The sequence below is a fragment of the Myotis daubentonii genome, chromosome 6, assembly GCF_963259705.1.
Source record: "Myotis daubentonii chromosome 6, mMyoDau2.1, whole genome shotgun sequence".
Lineage (NCBI taxonomy): Eukaryota > Metazoa > Chordata > Mammalia > Chiroptera > Vespertilionidae > Myotis > Myotis daubentonii.
Window position 1 is genome coordinate 74,146,908 of NC_081845.1, and position 18,967 is coordinate 74,165,874.

Sequence of the window (18,967 nt, forward strand, 5' to 3'; positions counted from 1 at the left end):
CCATTTTCTAAAGGATCTTCACATATTCTTTCTTCCAAGATAAAACAAATTTTCTGTGTCTACATGGTTCTGGATGAAAAGGATCCAGTTCTATAGGGCATCTGAAGAGAAATAGGAAAGGAAAAGGACACAAGGAGCCAAAAAGCTTGCAGTTTTTATTCCATTTCCCTTTTATCAGATATCATCACCAAGGCTTAGAACTTTCCTGCGTCATGTCATCCTTTCACACCCTCACTGAAAGTGAACAAACAAAACTAAAAGTAGGAGATATTCTGGGCAAATAACTCCTTAGACTACCCATATGGCCCATCCTAACAGAAATGGGCCATCCTCTAAAGCAGTGATGGTGAACCTTTTGAGCTCGGCATGTCAGCATTTTGAAAAACCCTAACTTAACTCTGGTGCCGTGTCACATATAGAAAATTTTTTGATATTTGCAACCATAGTAAAACAAAGACTTATATTTTTGATATTTATTTTATATATTTAAATGCCATTTAACAAAGAAAAATCAAACAAAAAAATGAGTTTGCGTGTCACTTCTGACACGTGTGTCATAGGTTTGCCATCACTGCTCTAAAGCAATAAACACAACCGTCATTGATCTGATAACTCTCTTTAGAGAATGCCTATTAAATGACAGAAGTAAAGAAATACAAATCAAATATAATGTACTTACATCACTATGAGAGGTGCTAGGTTCTTCATCATCACTGCTGACCAGATCAATATATTCAAGAACAGGTCTTAATGGTCCTTCCTAGGAAAGAATTGAGCAAATTAACAAATCATGAAGAGTTATTCAAACTAAACTAGCATTTTAAACAATGTTTGTTGGGATTGGCAAAAATTCCACTTAATTTCTTATGGCTGGCAGAAAATAATCAAAATGCAGAGAAAAATATTCAGAGTATGTACATGAATAAGAAATGATGACGAGAAAAAAAAAAATAAAGAAATGATGGCAAGGCCTAGGAGGAGGACCCTAAACCCCGATAAGAGTATTAGGACTATGTCAATTAATACAGAAACAGGCTATAAGGACACAGATATTATGAGCCAGTACTTTTCAAATGTGATGGGTATCAATGGTTTGTTAGATATCTAAGCTCAAAACCATGAAGTTCTTTGACCAAGAGCTCAGCTTTATCTCCCACTTCTATAGAGAAATATTAAACCTAATTCTTCTCCATCCTTTCTTTCCATCCATACTGACTCTTATCATGAACCAGGCCTTGAATGCTAGGCTTAAAAGCCTTGATTTTATTCTAAAAGTCTTGATTTTAGGCTAAAGAGAATAAAAACTAACATGGGAATAACATATGAGACTTGTGCTTTAAAATAAATCACATAAAGAAGTATGAAGAGTGGAAAAGGCAGAATTAACCAGTCCAGACACATAAAAATGCAGAACTAAAGTAGTGGTGACAGCAAGAATAGTGTGGTGGTGCATATAGAAGAGAATATATGGGTATAATGGAGAAGTGGGGGAGGGGGAAGCGCGAAGATTGGCAAACAAAATCCCAACAACAACTAGAAGTAAAAAAGTGATCCCCTAAGGTTTCAAGCTTGGGTAACTAGAAGGATACTAATGCCATTAATATAAATTTGGAATACAGAAACACAATGCTGATATTCTTTTGCACGTAATGATGTGATATGCCAATGGCACAAAGAGGTATTTAGCAGAGCTGGAAATGCAGGCCTGTAATCTGGATGTATGAAGTAACTGAGAATAGAGATTGGGGAGTGGCTCCCCTAAAAGCCTATTAACTGTAGCTTTAAATTGAAACTATGAGTAGCCAAAGAAAAAAGCAAAGAGGACAAAGAAGAATTCAAGGAGGCTCTTGAGGAAATGCTAGAATTTTAGGATTTAGGAAGAAGACCTATGTGGGTAATCAGAGATTGGAAAAGAATCAGGAATGCTTAAATCCGAAGAAGCTAAAGATAAAGTGAACCTCGATGAAAAGTTATCGATGCTAAATATGACCCAAAACACCAAAAAAAAAAAAAAAAGTGTCACTGAATTCGGAAACAAGATTTTGAGAGAGCAACCGTCAAGAAAGTAGTGAGCGCCAAAGCCGGTTTGGCTCAGTGCATAGAGCGTCGGCCTGCGGACTGAAGGGTCCCAGGTTCGATTCCGGTCAAGGGCATGTACCTGGGTTGCGGGCACATCCCAAATCGGAGATGTGCAGGAGGCAGCTGATCGATGTTTCTCTCTCATCGATGTTTCTAACTCTCTATCTCTCTCCCTTCCTCTCTGTAAAAAATCAATAAAATATATTAAAAAAAAAAAAAAAAAAAAAGAAAGAAAGTAGTGAGCACAGAAGCCATTCTCTAAAAATTAAATAGAAAATAAGGCGGTAAAGGACATGAGTAGAGAGTATTCTTTAAAAAAAAATCAGGGGGGGTGGTGAGGGCACGTGCTAGGGGGTGGGGGTGGCCGGGGAGCGGTCAATGGGGGAAAAGGAGACTTATGTAATACTTTAAACAATAAAGAATTTTAAAATTTTTTTAAAAATCTAGTACGTTGAGAACAAGAGGAAGGAACATAGGAGGAGGAGAATATGGCTGAAGAAAGACTTCTTTGGATAGAGAAAGTTGACTGTTGGCAAGCCAAAGTGATTAATTCGATGGAAAAACTAACAGAAAAAGATTCTAGATCTGGAGACAGAAGCTAAGATCTAGTTAAAGATCCTCTTCCTGAAAGAAGCATCCAGTCTAAAAGATAGCTTGTTTCTTTTTCCCCTGGGCTACAACTTCTCTGCAAGCAAAAATTTACTATCCTTGCAGGTAGTGATCCAGAGCAAAACTTTTGGGCAGGAATCATGTAACAAAGTAATTGGGATTTTTGCTAAGCTATAAAAATGGAAGTTTAAAAAGGAGGAAAAGAGGGACAGATATTCTCCAATGTATTGTCGACAGAGGTACATCACCTATTTTAAGACTAAAACCTACCACTGGTATAAAGATCATCAAGAGCATATAATTAATCCAAGAAGGAAATAGAGTAGATAAAAATAACTTCGACTGTTCATATAATTATCTGAGTTTGCACTATTCAAGAAATTTGCATTAAATAATTTTTATTACATGCCCACAGAAATAGCACGCCAAGAAAGTCCTCAGGTTACCAGAAAAACAGAGGTAGGGCCAGAATTTCCACGAACAGATAGTAGGTAAAGAAATAAGGGAGATGAAAGAAAGTAACAGGCACAAAGCAAAAAGTAGAATGGGCAGAAAAAACAGGATATCGAAAATGGTCACAAATAGGATTAAAAGGTAAGTCAAGAAATAGTAGAAGAGGCAGAAATGAAAACAGACAAGAGAACTACCAGAAATTTACTACTGGAGGAACCATTGGACTGATATGCACAACTAAGCAATGGCAACTTCATATAATTCACACTAACTAAAAAGAATAAAAAGAAATCAGGATAGGGAATCCAGACGTGAGAAAAAGCAGGAGTCATTTAGGATACCTATTCATTACTCAACACATAATTATGGAATTGTAAGTGATAGAATGGTAGAAAAGTGTCCGAGGCCTCCAAAAAGACAAAGAGGCTGAGTGGAAAAATAAGAAAAGGTAAGTACCCCCAAGGAAAAGATTACTTTATAAACAAATACTCTAATATAGAAAAACTTCCACCATAATGAGGTAATCAAAACATTTTAGTACTCCATTTATTTTCCTACTAATCAGTAACATTTGTCATCCTGCCCTATAAAGGGATTGTACTAAACTTTTCATGCACATGATTTTATTTAGTCCTCAAAATTACTTGACAAGGTAAGATACTGAATCACTATTATCCCATTTAACAAGTAAGAAAACTAAGTGAGATACATACCTGGTTCTCTAAACACATAATTGGCTGTGTGCCCAATGCAACTCTGAAGTAGTTCAAAATAAACATAATTTTTTTAATAGTGGTGTTTTTTATTTTATTTTTTAATATATATTTTTATTGATTTCAGAGAGGAAGGGAGAGGGAGAGAAAGATAGAAACATCAATGATGAGAGAGAATCATTTATCGGCTGTCTCCTGCACAACCCCCCACAACCCAGGCCATGTGCCCTTGACCAGAATCGAACCAGAAACCCTTCAGTCCACAGGCTGACCCTCCATCCACTGAGCCAAACTGGCTAGGGCGATACATAATATTTTTAAATCTATGCTTATTATCTAAGTTTCTGAGATAAGATACTTTTCAATAAGAGAAAAATGAGTACCTGCTACTATCCCCAACTCTGAGTAACTCATAACACTGACCAATAAACAAATTAACTCCCCCAAAGAAGTAATGTTTACAGCACAAAGACCAAGAGAAAATAATTTCTAATATTTATAATGACTGCTTATATCCCTAACAAGTATATATGCATGTGGTCCTCCATTTACAAGGTATTTTATTTGAATATGCTCCATACATCAACTAATAAACCCTCATTCTTTTTTTTTTTTTAATTGATTTTTTACAGAGAGGAAGGGAGAGGGATAGAGTTAGAAACATGGATGAAAGAGAACCATTGATCAGCTGCCTCCTGCACACCTCCTACTGGGGATGTGCCCTCAACCAAGGTACATGCCCTTGACTGGAATCGAACCTGGGACCTTTCAGTCCACAGACCGACGCTCTATCCACTGAGCCAAACCAGTTAGGGCCAATCAGTCATTCTTATCTCCTCTGTACCAACACCAAATCAAAGGATTCTACTTCCAAGGCCACACAATTTAGGAGCAGAAGCACAGGCACAAGCAAAACAGATTAGGAACACAGTTGAATTAATAATCTAAGTTTAAAAACAAATTTGTTTTAAATAAAGGTTTCATTTCTGTTATTAGAAAATTCTCACACAAATCCAAAACACCAATTGCCGACTAACTGGAAAGTGTTGTCAATAGACAAAGATATACAGACAAAAAAAGCTTACCTCAGTCTAAAACAAATAGGGATTTAACCACAGATGCAAAAATCTAATCTAAAATTCTAAATAATTCATTTGGGGTTTTTTTTCCATATAGATAAGTTAGGGGGATAGTTTACTTCTTCAGTCATGCCGAGTTCAAAAATTTCAAATGGTTCCCAATTGCCTACTTTAAGTTCAAATGTAGTCCACAATTCAAGATCTATACTATCTAGCCTATCCTTTCCTCTCCCACTTGCAAAAAAAAAATCTTATCTTCCACAACTACACAAAAAACTGCTTTTCCAATTTTGATGCCTTTCCTTATTTCTTCTAAAAGTAACCTTTAAACACGTACAAATACTAAATGCTACATATGGCAAAGTGGTAAACTGAAGGACTTTTTTTTTTTGGTGACAGCACCATTTGTTTTTTATAAAAGAAATTTCTACTAGAATTATTTACATAGTTCTCATATCCTATTTCGTGTCCCACACTAAAATACTGACATTTTTGGGTGAAATGTATTTCCAATTAGTATGTGTAACTCCAAAGTACTTAATTCATGACTCCACATATTATGAGCTCCAATATTATTTTTATTAAGCTAATTATCACCCTTAAGACACCCAGACAAAAGATATCCTTTTTTTTTTTTTTGCCTATGACCCATTCTACTGCTGGTGAAATATCACTTGAACTATGTGCTCAAGTTATTTATGAAATTATACAATTTCTTTCACTATTTCCACAGGTTCAACGATTCCACATTAAGCCAATAATCTTGGCTGAAACATAAATCTCATGTGCTATTCTTTTTTTTTTTCTTAAATCCTCATCTGAGGATATTTTTTCCATTGATTTCTGGAGAGTGGAAAGGATGGAGGGGGAAGTGAGGGAAACAGAAAAGGGAGCAAGAGAGGGAGGGAGGGAGAAACATTGAAGTTGACTGGTTGCCTCCCGCACAACATGCCTCAACTGGGACTGGGGATCAAACCGGCAATGGAGGCAGGTGTCCTTGACGGAAAATGGAACCTGTGACCATTCAGAGCCAGAGCTGATGCTCTAACCATGGAGCAAAACGGCCAAGGCTCATGTGCTGTTCTCAAATTTATGATAGGTTGCCTCAGCAGTTTTTATACCTTTGTATCTACAGTAGCTCTGTGAAAAAGCATGTCATGGGCTTCTAGGCTAAACAATTTTCTGTGAGTAAATTAAAATATCCAGTTTCAAAGAAAGACATAAAGATGGCTGAAAAAAGAGTCATGTTACTAAATTAAACAGAAAATGAGAGAAAAAGACCTAAATGAAAAGTTTTTGTTAGGGTAATATTCTGTTTCTTGATTTGAGCACTGTTTACACAGGTGTACTGGCTTTGCAAAAGTCAAACAGTACACTTATGAATTGAGTTCAATGTTAATTTCACTCAAATATAAATGAAAGGGGTCATTTTGGACCTCTACATCTATACTTTTCCTTTCCTTCGGCATGTTGTGTAGTTTCAGATTCTATTTCTGCAAACCACAGAAAGAATGATGTGCCATCATATGGATCAAAGATTAAAAAATTAAATTAACAGCAAACTAAGAAATCCAAACCATAATAAATCAAGAAATGACATCATAATGCTCTTTTCTGTATCTGAATTAATCTTAAGTTAACCAGGGAACTGTTTATTATTTAATTGGATAAGCATTACCTAGAGGATAAGATTGGGTCACAGAAAGAAGTAGGAGAGTCTGTCTCTAAATATATTTTAAAATAGAATTAAGGTATCATTGTCATTTAGTGTTATCATTACAAAGGCAGAGGGAATGTTGAATAGGCTTCTTCTCGTATTATAATTGTACATGGTACATATAATTCATTTGTCCATTTAGAACTATCATGCCTTTGAACCTATAGTTGAAAACAAGAATAAATATAAGTTGTGTCAAGCTGGATACACAAAACTGATTGTATATTTTTTATTCTGATGAAAGATATAACAGATTCTCTACATTTAAAATAAAACTTAGAGTTAAACTTCAACTTAATACAAGCTTATATTAGTCACAAGCTACAATTCTTCATCCCAGAGTACCACAAAAAATATTTTTGAAATCTTATTTTAATAGATTCCATCAGTGACTTTCAAAGTAAGCCTGTAGTTCATAAAGAATTGTGTGTCATTCTTACTTATATTTGCACAAAATATCAAAATAAGTACTCTCCATTCACAAATATACCAATTCTCAGGAAGAACCTGAAATATTTGTCCTAAAGAGCCAGGGAATTCTGTTTCTAAGCATACTTCAGTCCACAGAGACTGGGGGCAGGATACAATTCTTCTAACCTCCCACAACCCAAAACTTTAAAAGTTTAAAATAAAAAAGAGGACCATATACGCTAGCACTGGAGAAAAAGCCACAAATGCTCTTGTGAAAGACTCCTACACAAACCCATTAACACACAATAGATCATCACATGGCCCTAATGTTGTGATACTATCGAATATTGTTTAATAACCAGTTTTACGAAGTTGCCCCAAAACAAACACAAATACTCTGTTAAAGAAAAATTATACACCTTTAATAATACACCTCAACTCCAGGATTCAAAGGGTACTTTAGAGTAGAGGTATTCTCCAAGCAGAGCCCTTGTCAGACTTCGTTTTGGGTGAAAATCATCCCCAAAATACATCAGATCCACTTTCTCCCCAAACCAACGCTTTAAAAAGTGTGGTCCAGAGATCTGTCTATCCTTGCATTTTTTTCTCCAAAATGAAGATTCCTAGACCCCCCACCTTCAAATTCTGACTCAATAGGTGCAGAGTGAGGCCCAGGAATGTATACACTTATGACGAATGCTTGGAAACGGTCTCCACGGGAATAAAATCAGAAAACACAGTGAGTTCCTGGTGATGCAGGTATCTTCATTATGCACATCAACTGCACCACTGTGCTGTAACATGGTGACCTCAGAGATCTGTGACACCTTCAAGCTAGCTGCCTCCACCCGAGGAAGCTCAGGTTTTGAGTTCTTACAGCCCTCCTCCTCCTCCTCCTCTACACCCTTCCTCCTCCTCAGCTGTCCCTTCTCCCTCACCTGGGTGTCTCCCCTTACAGTGGTTCTCAACCTTCTGGCCCTTTAAACACAGTTCCTCATGTTGTGACCCAACCCTAACATTGTTTTCGTTGCTACTTCATCACTGTCATGTTGCTACTGTTGAGTCGTCATGTAAATATCTGACGTGCAGGATGGTATTCGGGGACCCCTGTGAAAGGGTCGTTCGACCGCCAAAGGGGTCGCGACCCACAGGTTGAGAACCGCTGCAGGCTTAGAAGATGCTCCTGACCCATTTCGATAGACAGCCTTACGGGACCAGATCTCGGCCTGAGCCAGAGTAGAAAATGGCCCTCCGTGGAGGCAGGAGAGGAGTGATGGAGGGCACAGCGCGGCCTCGGGCCGGCAGCCTTTGTGATGGCCACGGAGGCCGCTCCGTTCCCTACCCCACTGCCACCTCCACACTGTCCAGGGCCCGTCGGACATGCACCCGTCTTGGCTGGGCGATGGAGGAACAGGTGAGGTGTCGACCCATAACCGCTTACCACGCAGTCTTCGACTCCGAAAAACCCGAAATGTGGCTACTTACACTCACAAACTGAATGTCATCTTCATTTTCATCCGCTGCGGACTCAGATGCCCCAGGCCCCGCTGGAGGGACAGATCCTATTATCTACAAAAATAAGCCAGAACACGCTTATCTATACAGCCATGTGCTTGCAGGAAGAGGTTTTCCCCAAAAGGAACGAAAAGGGAAGAGCTCCCAAAGAAACTTAAGGGCACGATTGCACGCAAACCCGACGAAGAGCAGAGCTCCCCGGAGTCGGGTTGTGCCTCTGCCTCCGTGGGGGGGTCGGGACCAGACGGCGAAAACCAGCCACGGGCCCCTCCGGATCCCCCCGGCGGCTCCTTGCCGAGGAGCAAGGCCGGTCGGCGGAGCAGCCACAACAAGGAGCTCGGGGGCCGAGGCGGCCATTGTTGCTGCTGGTTCCTGCTCAGACCTGCAAGGTCCCAAGGCCGGCTCGGCCGAGAAGCCCAGGGCATCGCCCCGAGGCCGCGGCCGAGCACCAGGCCTCCGCCCACAAAACACAAAACCCTGCGCGGCCCCCCGACTCACCTCTGGCCCTGGGTCTCCCATTTCTCCGACGGCCTCACTGACAGCACCGGCGCTGCTGCCGTCCCCGTGGCCGCCGCTGTGGCTGTTGTCCCTGCTGCCGACACCGCACCGCCACGACCTCCCTTCCCGCCCAGCCCCGCTTACGCCGCCGTGACCCGCCCCTGCGTGAGCGCCGACGCCGCCGACGCCGCCGACGCCGCGGGCCAAAGAGGTGCAAAACCGCTTCAAAAGGAGGAGCGGCCGGCTCGGGCCCGCTATCCTCCGGAGCCTCTTAACCACGGTCCCAACCTCCCTTCTCCCGCACCGCACAGGACGCTGGGAGTGGTAGTTCTCTCGCCGCACCCGCGGACGCCCGAGCTTCCTTGGAAAAGAGCGGAAAAGGGCCTCCGGGCCCAGCGCATGCGTTTCTCCGCGGTGACGTCACAGCAGTTCCGCCGAGCGGTGGGTGGGCTTGGTTCTGTTGAACAGAGATGTGAAGGAGGTGTCGGGTTGGGTTTTGCGTGGTTGTGGAGGTGAAGGTCGCTTAAAGGTGGTGATGGGGACGGATGTCTCAGTCTTTCTTTTTTTGCAAAAGGCCATGATCATGGAGCTTTAGCAGAAGTCTGAGAGCAGGAAAGGAATCTGGTATTTTGTGCCTTACTCCAGGGCTCCCCAGCATGGAATACAGGAAATTGAGGACTAGCGCCCCAGGTTAGCATGAAGGAACCTGGCAATGCTAGAGAGCCCTGGGCCCAATAGGACAGGAAGCTGAGGCCCAGCTAACCTGATCACTAAGCCCCAGACCGCGATTTTAAAATGCACTTTGAAAAGGTGTTCATGCCCTGGCCGGTTTGGTTAGAGCTTCGGCCCAAGAACCTAAGTAAGGGTCGCCCGTTGGATTCCTGGACAGGGCCATGGACCTCGGTTCCTGGCTTCTGTGGGAGGCAACCAATCCATGCGCCTCGCTTACATAGATGTTTTTCTCTCTCTCTCCCCTCCTCCCTTCCACTCTAAAAGCAATGGGAAAACATCCTTGGGTGAGGATTAAACTATATATATAGTCTCAATTATTACCTTTGTGAAATAAAATAGTTGACCTTTTTACAACGTTCACACTCAAAAAGCAGTCAATAAAATAATTCACTTATGTTCAACAATGTGTGTTTAATTTTTTCTCACATGACACCTTACAAAAACCTTTTTTTACACATCAACAATTGTCAAAGGGTTTGAAAAGCATTCAAGTTGGAAAGTCTTTTATATCTTCGATTCCTGTTTTTGTCTGTATATATACAAACCTACCATCTGACCACACTTACCTATGCTTGTAATAATTATTGCATAATATTTGCTATTTTCTACTTTCCTCCAAGTGCTTTAGTGTAGTGACTTCAGTTGCTTTTCTACCTAGTCAGTTTGAGAGATTTAGAGGCAAATTGAGAATGAGAACCCCGCCTGTTGTGTTCCGCAAAAGCTGTATGTAAATATCTAAAACTTTTAAATGTCTGAGCAAAACTTGTATTTAAGTTTCTCCGAATGTGCTGGGAAAAGGTCAGTGGAACATTTACTTTAATGGATTGCAGGTAGGAGGAGTTCATTGATAAAACTCTTGAAAAGAAAGCGTTATGTGGCTAGAGGCCAAAAATTCTCATATCCTTCAATTCAGTTGTTGTCATTGCAAGGATTTATCCTTAGGACATAATTTAATCTGTAAGAAGTTTTATGAAAAATATTTATCACAGGTTAGTTTGTAATAGAAAAAGTTGTAAGACATCTGCCTGTCCAGTGTGGCTCAATGGTTGAGCTTCAGTGAATGAACCAGGAAGTCAAGGTTCAATTCCCAGTCAGGGCACACAGCTAGGGTTGCAGGCTCCATCCCCGGTAAGGGGGAGGGGGAGGGGGTGGCGGGAGGCAGCCAATTAATGACTCTCTCTCATCACTGATGTTTCTATCTCTCTTTCTTCCTCTCTGAAATCAATAAAAAAAATATATTTTTTAAATTGTAAGACCTCTAAATGTCTGATTGGGGAATGGAATAGTTCAACTGTGTAGCAAAAATTTTTGTTTAGCAAAAATTTCTAAGAGCAGATTTCTCAAAAATGAAACATTTATAATATTATCAGAACCATGTCTAGCTACCAAGCAAACCATGCCTGAAATAAGAAACCTACCTAAATAATAATTTTCTCTGGCTAGCTGGACTATGAGTTTATAAGAAAATTCTTTGAAACCCGTTAACATAGTTTTCAGACATGCCTGTAGTTTATTTAGATTGGTGTAACAAAGGAGAACAAACCATAGGCAAAGCTTGGGAGTCTTTCAGTCCTAGGAAATTTAGAAGAGATTGGGTTGGACGATTTTAAGGTCAGTCTATGAAGTAGGGTACTATTTAGAATGGGAAGCAGTAGAGTTGTTTGCTGATTGGTTCAGGATTCAAAGTGGAGACAACTATGGGGAAATGTTCTTTGTGTGACTGAGGAAATGTTTTTTATGTTTTACTTGGGATGCAGATCCATCATTTTGCTTTATGAGTTAAGATCTTGAAGGGAGCCCATCAGTGGGTTTGATAACCAATTTACTGCTCTTAGATCAACATAATTTACTTCTCTAAGCAACATCATAATAGATTTCCAGATCTCTATATCAGTGGCATTTTGTTGATATTCTTCCTTCAACTCATTATGCAACAAAGAAAATAATAGCTTCAACTTTTGTTTTTTTAAAATATATTTTATTGATTTTTTACAGAGAGGAAGGGAGAGGGATAGAGAGTTAGAAACATCAATAAGAGAGAAACATCGACCAGCTGCCTTCTGCATACCCACTACTGGGGATGTGCCTGCAACCAAGGTACATGCCCTTGACTAGAACCGAACCTGGGACCTTTCAGTCCGCAGGCCGACGCTCTATCCACTGAGCCAAACAGGTTAGGGCTCAACTTTAGTTTTGTTTTTATTAGTTTCCTATTAATTTTCTTGCTGTTCTTGTTGGATGGTTATTTATAGAACCATCTGTCTGAACATTGCACAGCAGCATTTAAGATTCTGGAAACCTGGTTCTTGCAAATTAAATGCATTAATAAAGCTCAAACCCTCATTAAGAATCATTATCCAGTATTCATAAATCTCAAAAAAGGGGGGAGGGGAAATGGCTAGTATAAGCCTGTAACTTAAGGATAATTTGACTTGGGTAAAAGAGTTCATGTATATATCAGTATAGCACCAAATCTTATACTTTAGTAAGAGCACAGACAATTCCAAAGCAATTCTATCATAAAGAACCATATTTGATTTGGATTAAATGCTCTGGTTTTAAAATCTGGCAACTGAAATTACCTCTGTAACAATTTCTGATGAAGTAAGAAGTAGATTTATAGGTATTTATTCCAAAACAGAATATTCTTCTGGGAAGAAGGTGGCTTTTATGGAATCTGTTGTCATCGACATTTCCTGAGAGTTATGGAATCAGAACGAAGATCCTTTGGTTCTATCTATCCTATCTAATAAAAGAGAAACATGGTAATTGGCGTACAACCGCTACCCTTCCCATTGGCTAATCAGCAAGATATGCAAATTAACTGCCATCCAAGATGGCGGCCGACAGCCAGGAAGCTTGAAACTAACATGAGGCTTGCTTGCTTCAGTGATGGAGGAAACCAACGCTCCCCGCCTGCTTTGCCGGCCTCTGAGCCTGCAGTTTAAGAAACATTGTAACGAATATAGAAGCTCAACAAAACCCCAGAAACCTGCTTTTAGCGAGGCCGGGATCTTAGAGCTGGAGTTATACAGTGTTTCGATTATAGAACCCAAACAAACCAGATACCTTCTTTCAGCAGCAGAAGCCCCAGAGCTGGAGCCAGAGCTAAAGCTAGCCCAGAATAAAAAAGAAAAAGAAAAAAAGGAGCAGTTGTGAACTTCAGTCACCCGCCAGCCTGAAAACAGCCCTCAGCCCCTCACCCAGACTGGCCAGGCACCCCAGTGGGGACCCCCACCCTGAAGGGTGTGTGACCAGCTGCAAACAGCCATCATCCCCTCACCCAGGCTGGCCAGGCACCCCAGTGGGGACCCCCACCCTGAAGGGTGTGTGACCAGCTGCAAACAGCCATCATCCCCTCACCCAGACTGGCCAGGCACCCCAGTGGGGACCCCCACCCTGAAGGGTGTGTGACCAGCTGCAAACAGCCATCATCCCCTCACCCAGGCTGGCCAGGTACCCCAGTGGGGACTCCCACCCTGATCCAGGACACCCTTCAGGGCAAACCAGCCAGCCCCACCCATGCACCAGGACTCTATCCTATATAGTAAAAGGGTAATATGTCTCCCAGCACCAGGATCAGTGGAGCCGCAAGGCCTCCCGGCACCGGGATCAGCGTGACAGGGGGCAGCGCCCAAACCCCCTGATCGCCCTGCGGCTCTGTGTGTGACAGGGGGCGGGGCCACAACCTGCCTATCTTCCCCGCTCTGTTCGTGACAAGGGAAGGCGCCCCAACCCCCTGATCAGCCCTGCTCTGTGCCTGACAGGGGGGAACTCCCCAACCCCCTTATCACCCTGCAGCTCTGTGTGTGACAGGGTGCGGTGCCTCAACCCCCTGATCAGCCCTGCTCTATGTGTGACAGGGTGCTGTGCCCCAACCACCCTCCCCCCACGTGCCCTGCTCTGTGTGTGACGGGGTAGAGCCATAACCTCCCCATCGGCCCTGCCCTGAGTGTGACAGTGGCGGCGCCCCAACCCCCTGATCCGCCCTGCCTTGTGTGTGACCGGGGGTGGTGCCCCAACTCCCCTATCAGCCCTACTCTGTGAGTGACAGGAGGGAGCTCCTCAACCCCCCGATCGGCCCTGCTCTGTGCGTGACAGGGGGCAGCACCCCAACCCCCTGATTGGCCCTGCTCTATGCATGACAGGGTACAGAGCCCCAACCCCCCTGATGGGGCCTGCTCTGTGCGTGACAGGGGGTGGCGCCGCAACCTCCCCATCGACCCTGCCTTGAGTGTGACAGGGGGCAGTGCCCCAACCCCCCAATCGGCCCTACCCTGAGCGTGACTGAGGGTGGCATCGCAACCTCCCAATCTGCTCTGCTCTGTGCATGACAGGGGGTGGCGCCCCAACTCCCTAATCAGCCCTGCTCTGAGCCTGACCAGGGGCTGCACCTAGGGATTGGGCCTGCCCTCTGCCACCCGGGAGCAGGCCTAAGCCAGCAGGTCGTTACCTCCCGAGGGGTCCCAGACTGCGAGAGGGCACAGACCAGGCTGAGGGACCTCCTCCTCCCCCTGGAGTGCACAAATTTTTGTGCACCGGGCCTCTAGTATATATATATAACTGACAACTAAGATTGGCAGTTAACTGACAACAAGATGGCGGTTAATTTGCATATGTAGGCACAATGCAGGGGGGCGAAAGGGAAAGCAGGAAGAAGCCCCCTGACACTGACAGTGATCGGAAACCCAGGGGGGAGCTAAGAGCTGGGGGGCAGGGCAAAGGCCCTGGGGCCGCCTTTGCCCTGCCCCCCAGCCATGATCGGAGAATCAGGTGCCTTTTCCGCCCTGGCCAGTGATAGCAGGAAGTAGGGGTGGAGCCAGCGATGGGAGCTGGGTACGGTCGAAGCTGGCAGTCCCAGGAGCTAGGGGTCCCTTGCCTGGGCCTAAAGCGAAGCCCACGATCCTGGGGCCGCTGCAGCTGCAGGTCCCCACTGCCCGGGCCAGACGCCTCAGCCAGAGGCGTCAGGCCTGGGCAAGGGGCCGATCCTGCGATTGGAGGGTGATGGGGGTCAACGCCTGAGGGCTCCCAGTATGTGAGAGGGGGCAGGCTGGGCTGAGGGACACTCCCCCCCACACACACACCCAGTGCACGAATTTCGTGCACCGGGCCCCTAGTACATTAATAAGAAACAAGCAAATACTGTTTATGTTTTCAATGGGATTTATTTATTTTTAAGTAAAAGTAGCAAATGTTGACATAAGTTATTTCCTTAGGAATAGTCATTTTGTACAACTACATAGTTATTGAGCAACGTTTATGGAATGTTCCCTGGGTCTTCAGTGCTGAGCTGTCTATTAGATGCATCGTTTTTCACGAGTTTATGCATAACCTTGTGCACTTGAAGAAGCATGGCGTAGCGATGCAGAGCTGTCACCTGACAACCTGACATCAAAGGAGAAGCCTCTTGAGGACGAAAGTTTTACCTTTCAATCATTTGCAAAATGGTATTTTTCTTTTTGGGTGATTATCAACCCCATATGATTTTAATTATTTTTTCTTCTGATGTTATGAAAACAAGCCAGTTAAAACTAAGCAATGTACTAATATAACCAAATACATAGGATATTATGTCTTACATAGGCTGTTTTAGATCACATTGGTGTTTTATACTGCATATCTGCATTTATAGTTCCGGGCAATAAAAAGTTAGAGGCATGTAAGCAAACATAAAAGATTTTTCTGAAAGTCGATGCATTGTTTAACAATTACAAATTTGGGGGTTTGTTTCCTTTGTAGGAGTACAACGAAACAGTTTCATATTAAAATAAAAGATCTTGCTGCTCTCATTTTAAAAAATGTCTATTCTATATATTTTAAGTAACAGACTTACCTTGTAATTTTATTGCTCAAACTATGACTCGGTTAGATAGGCTCATCAGATTTTAGGCTGACTCTGCTGCTCTCCTACTTGTGAACAGTGATTATTTCCCTGTGCTTTCCCACACATGTGCTCATGCTAAAGATCCCAAAACCAACATGGAGAGTGACTGGTGATAATAAATGTACAGCAATTGATGAGGGCAATGACAAATTTTAAGGGTTGACTTTTTTTGTTGTGATAAGAGCTCTGACTCTCCTGTTAAGTTAGCTGTACAGAGAAGATTTTGGGACAGAAAAAGGCAAGAAACCATAATGCATGCTTATTTAACTGCTAGAAATTCTCTAGTTTGATGCATCGTGGGTATTTAGGGTGGAATCTACATGCAACTTCTTCAGCAAGCTTGTTGCTCCATCCGGAGAGTCCATCGATGGTAGAGCTGTCTCAGCCTGTCCCTGCACCTGTCCCTCTGTGCTCACCAGGGAGGCTGCAGATTCTCCAACAAAATCCAACGTTACATTTAAAACTGGAGGTGCTTTATTTCAGATACGTATAGTACCTATAAAGGACACATTTCAAAAAACAGAGCAAATTCTATTTTAGAATTCTTAGAGTATTTTAACAGGGGCAGTAGTTTGTGTGTGTCTATTACAAATTTTGACTTAAATTTTTAATAAACATACAGATCAAAATACCATAAAAATGGTCAGCCTTTAAATTCTACAAACCTCTCCCAAGGAGGTTCTATCCCATCACCTCAATCGGGAAACTTGAGAGGGGGTCAGCCCCAGGCCCCTGCAATAATCGGGGCATCAACCCTCAACCCCTCTGCAAATTTCAATCAGTCAGTGACCTCTTCAGGGCAACCCCAGGCAGTGCAGGATTGGACCTCCATTCCACCACCCACGCAATACTAACCCCAGACTCGCCCTTAGCAGCCATTCCTACAGGAATACCCTACAATCCTCAAGGCCAAGCAATCGTAGAAAGGGCTCGCCAAACTTTAAAAACACAAATTAAAAAATTACAAGAGCCGAAACCGGTTTGGCTCAGTGGATAGAGCATTGGCCTGCGGACTGAAAGGTCCCAGGTTCGATTCCGGTCAAGGGCATGTACCTTGGTTGTGGGCACATCCCCAGTAGGAGATGTGCAGGAGGCGGCTGATCGATGTTTCTCTCTCATCGATGTTTCTAACTCTCTCTCTCCCTTCCTCTCTGTAAAAAATCAATAAAATATATTTTAAAAAAAAATTACAAGAAAATGAGTTTAAATATTCCTCTCCTCATCATGTTCTACAACATACTCTGTTTGTAATTAATATACTAAATGTAGATTCTGAGGGAAATTCTCCAATATACAGACATTGGAACCCTGATCTAACCAAACCTAAAGCCCTTGTCAAATGGAGAGACTTGCTTGCATGAGCCTGGAAGGGTCCTGATGTACTTTTAACCTGGGGGGGAGGATATGCTTGTCTATTTCCACAGGACGCAGACTCACCTGTGTGGATTCCAGACCGTCTAGTCTAGTCTGACCTCATGTCACACCACCCTCCGCCTCTGCCTCATCTTCCTCCCCCCCGCCCCCCTCCCCATATCATCCATATCAGCCGACCCAGAGGGCACAGCTGACTCCTCCCAGGACACTGACACCACCATCAATCATGGCCCTGATGGACCCGTTGATCCAGCAGTTCAACACGCTGACGCTTCGCGAAGCCCGTTGCCAGCGATGATGCCTGCTAGCCAGATCAACGAGGACAACCAAACCACCGACTTTAGGACAGCTGAAATCCCTTGACTGAAGAGGCCAGCAACCTTCTACAGGAACAAGGCTCCTTGTGCACTCCATCCACTATGTTTATAGCTATGCTCGCTATCATTGCTTGTCAGTCTTCTTCCGAGTCTTAAACAACCCAATCCGAGAGGTGGCCACTGATTTACACGCGCTATCATTTAAAAAATAAAAAAGGGGGAACTTGCCGGAAGCTGGTCCATCCTTGCTGCTTGACACAGTCACTGCAGGGAAGAAACATCTGCACAGCATATGTTTCAAGGGACCTGGCATATATGGCATACTGTTCTTAATATGTTGCTCCCCTTCTTGGCGCTATGTGTTTTAACCAAGGTCACCTCTCCGAGAAAGGTTGTTTCCCCAGGTGGGGATTTTCCCCTGGAGTTAGGGATTAACAGGACTAAGGAAGGGAATAAATCAGTAAAACCCCTTAACTAAGTGCCAGGCGGGTAGTTAATCACTTTAACCAGGAACAATCACGCTTAAGCTACATAATCTTTACTTAGGATAATCTCCTTCAGTTACTTCCTTGTAGCTTAACAGAACAATAGAGTAGTGACCTTGGAATGGAGATAACAAAGGCCCTCACCTTTGGAATAGAATGGATAGGTTTAAAATCATCTGGTATAAATACAGATGTAACAGGAGAATAAAGACAGAACCTGGCTGGAGAACCTGACTAGAGAACCTGGCTAGGCTGCTGATCAACTGAACGCTGTCTCCGTGTCATTCCTTCTTCGCCGACTCCGTCCACACCTTTGGGAACCCCTGGACCTGCTGGGGTTGGACTCCAACATTCTTCCTCTTCTCTGACATGCTCCTCATGGCCAAGCCTCAGCCCGCGTGGCATCTGCTGCAGGTTGGCACCTTCACCTGCCAGGCCCTCCGCCAATGGCCCAGAGTCCACTCCACAGGGCCTTTGGCCACTCATGAGGCCCTTGTGGGCTGCTCAGCCAGTCCTCTCCCCGTGAGAGAGCTACTTCTATCCACACACCAGGAGGAGCTGTTGCGCTGCGACCACAGTCTCACTTTGGCCATCAGCAGCCAGAAGAACGAGAAGAATCTTACAAATTCCAGATCTCAGGATACTTCAGGGATAGGTCAGGGTCAGGAGTACAAAGCAACCTTTTTCAGTACTGAATAAAACACAGAGCCCGTCATGGTTGGAGAGGGGCCACTTTGTGCTCGCCTGGGACTGAGCCACACCGAGTTATCCGGCCAGCTCTCACGGGTCAGGAAACCAGGTCTGACCCAACTCAACCTCCACTGAACCGGCCTCTCCAGCACAGATGAGAGCATTCGGGACTGATAAGCTCCATGTGGTGTCTATGGCCAGTTGTTTATCAAGGTTGCAGCTTTGCAAACATGGCCACTTTTATGTTGTATGTAGTTTCTATAATTTACTTGCCCCCTGGATTTTAGTAAAGTGTTGTGTGTGTGTTTAAAAGTCTCCCCCCCCCCCCCCCCAGAAAGAAATACGAAAAACTTTATGCTAATGTTGGCTCTCTAATAGCTAGTAATTGTATGACCTTGTCAATTCACTTAA

General features: G+C 43.5%; 2 protein-coding genes across 12 annotated transcripts in view; both read right to left on the reverse strand.

Annotated features, from left to right (window-relative positions):
• The window catches only part of ZNF451 (zinc finger protein 451), an 81,867-nt gene extending 72,454 nt beyond the window's left edge, over positions 1-9,413 (reverse strand). For 2 of the 8 annotated variants that reach the window (XR_009453479.1, XM_059701305.1), the window contains exons 1-3: positions 9,075-9,390; positions 8,547-8,630; positions 680-760 (exon numbers count right to left, since the gene is read on the reverse strand). Coding sequence is in view for 4 of the 8 variants with exons in the window: in XM_059701305.1 (XP_059557288.1) it covers positions 680-760; positions 8,547-8,630; positions 9,075-9,095 (186 nt within the window). In the remaining 4 variants the exon portion in view is untranslated. Of the gene's footprint in view, positions 1-679; positions 761-8,546; positions 8,631-9,074 lie in introns of those variants that run through there. The other 6 variants (XM_059701307.1, XM_059701306.1, XM_059701303.1 and 3 more) reach the window with 5 other exon arrangements.
• Positions 9,414-14,951: 5,538 nt separating this feature from the next.
• Positions 14,952-18,967, reverse strand: part of BEND6 (BEN domain containing 6) — a 52,076-nt gene continuing 48,060 nt past the window's right edge. For all 4 annotated transcript variants that reach the window (XR_009453480.1, XM_059701342.1, XM_059701340.1 and 1 more), the window contains one exon: positions 14,952-16,186. The gene's annotated coding sequence lies outside the window, so the exon portion shown is untranslated. The remainder of the gene's footprint in view (positions 16,187-18,967) is intronic.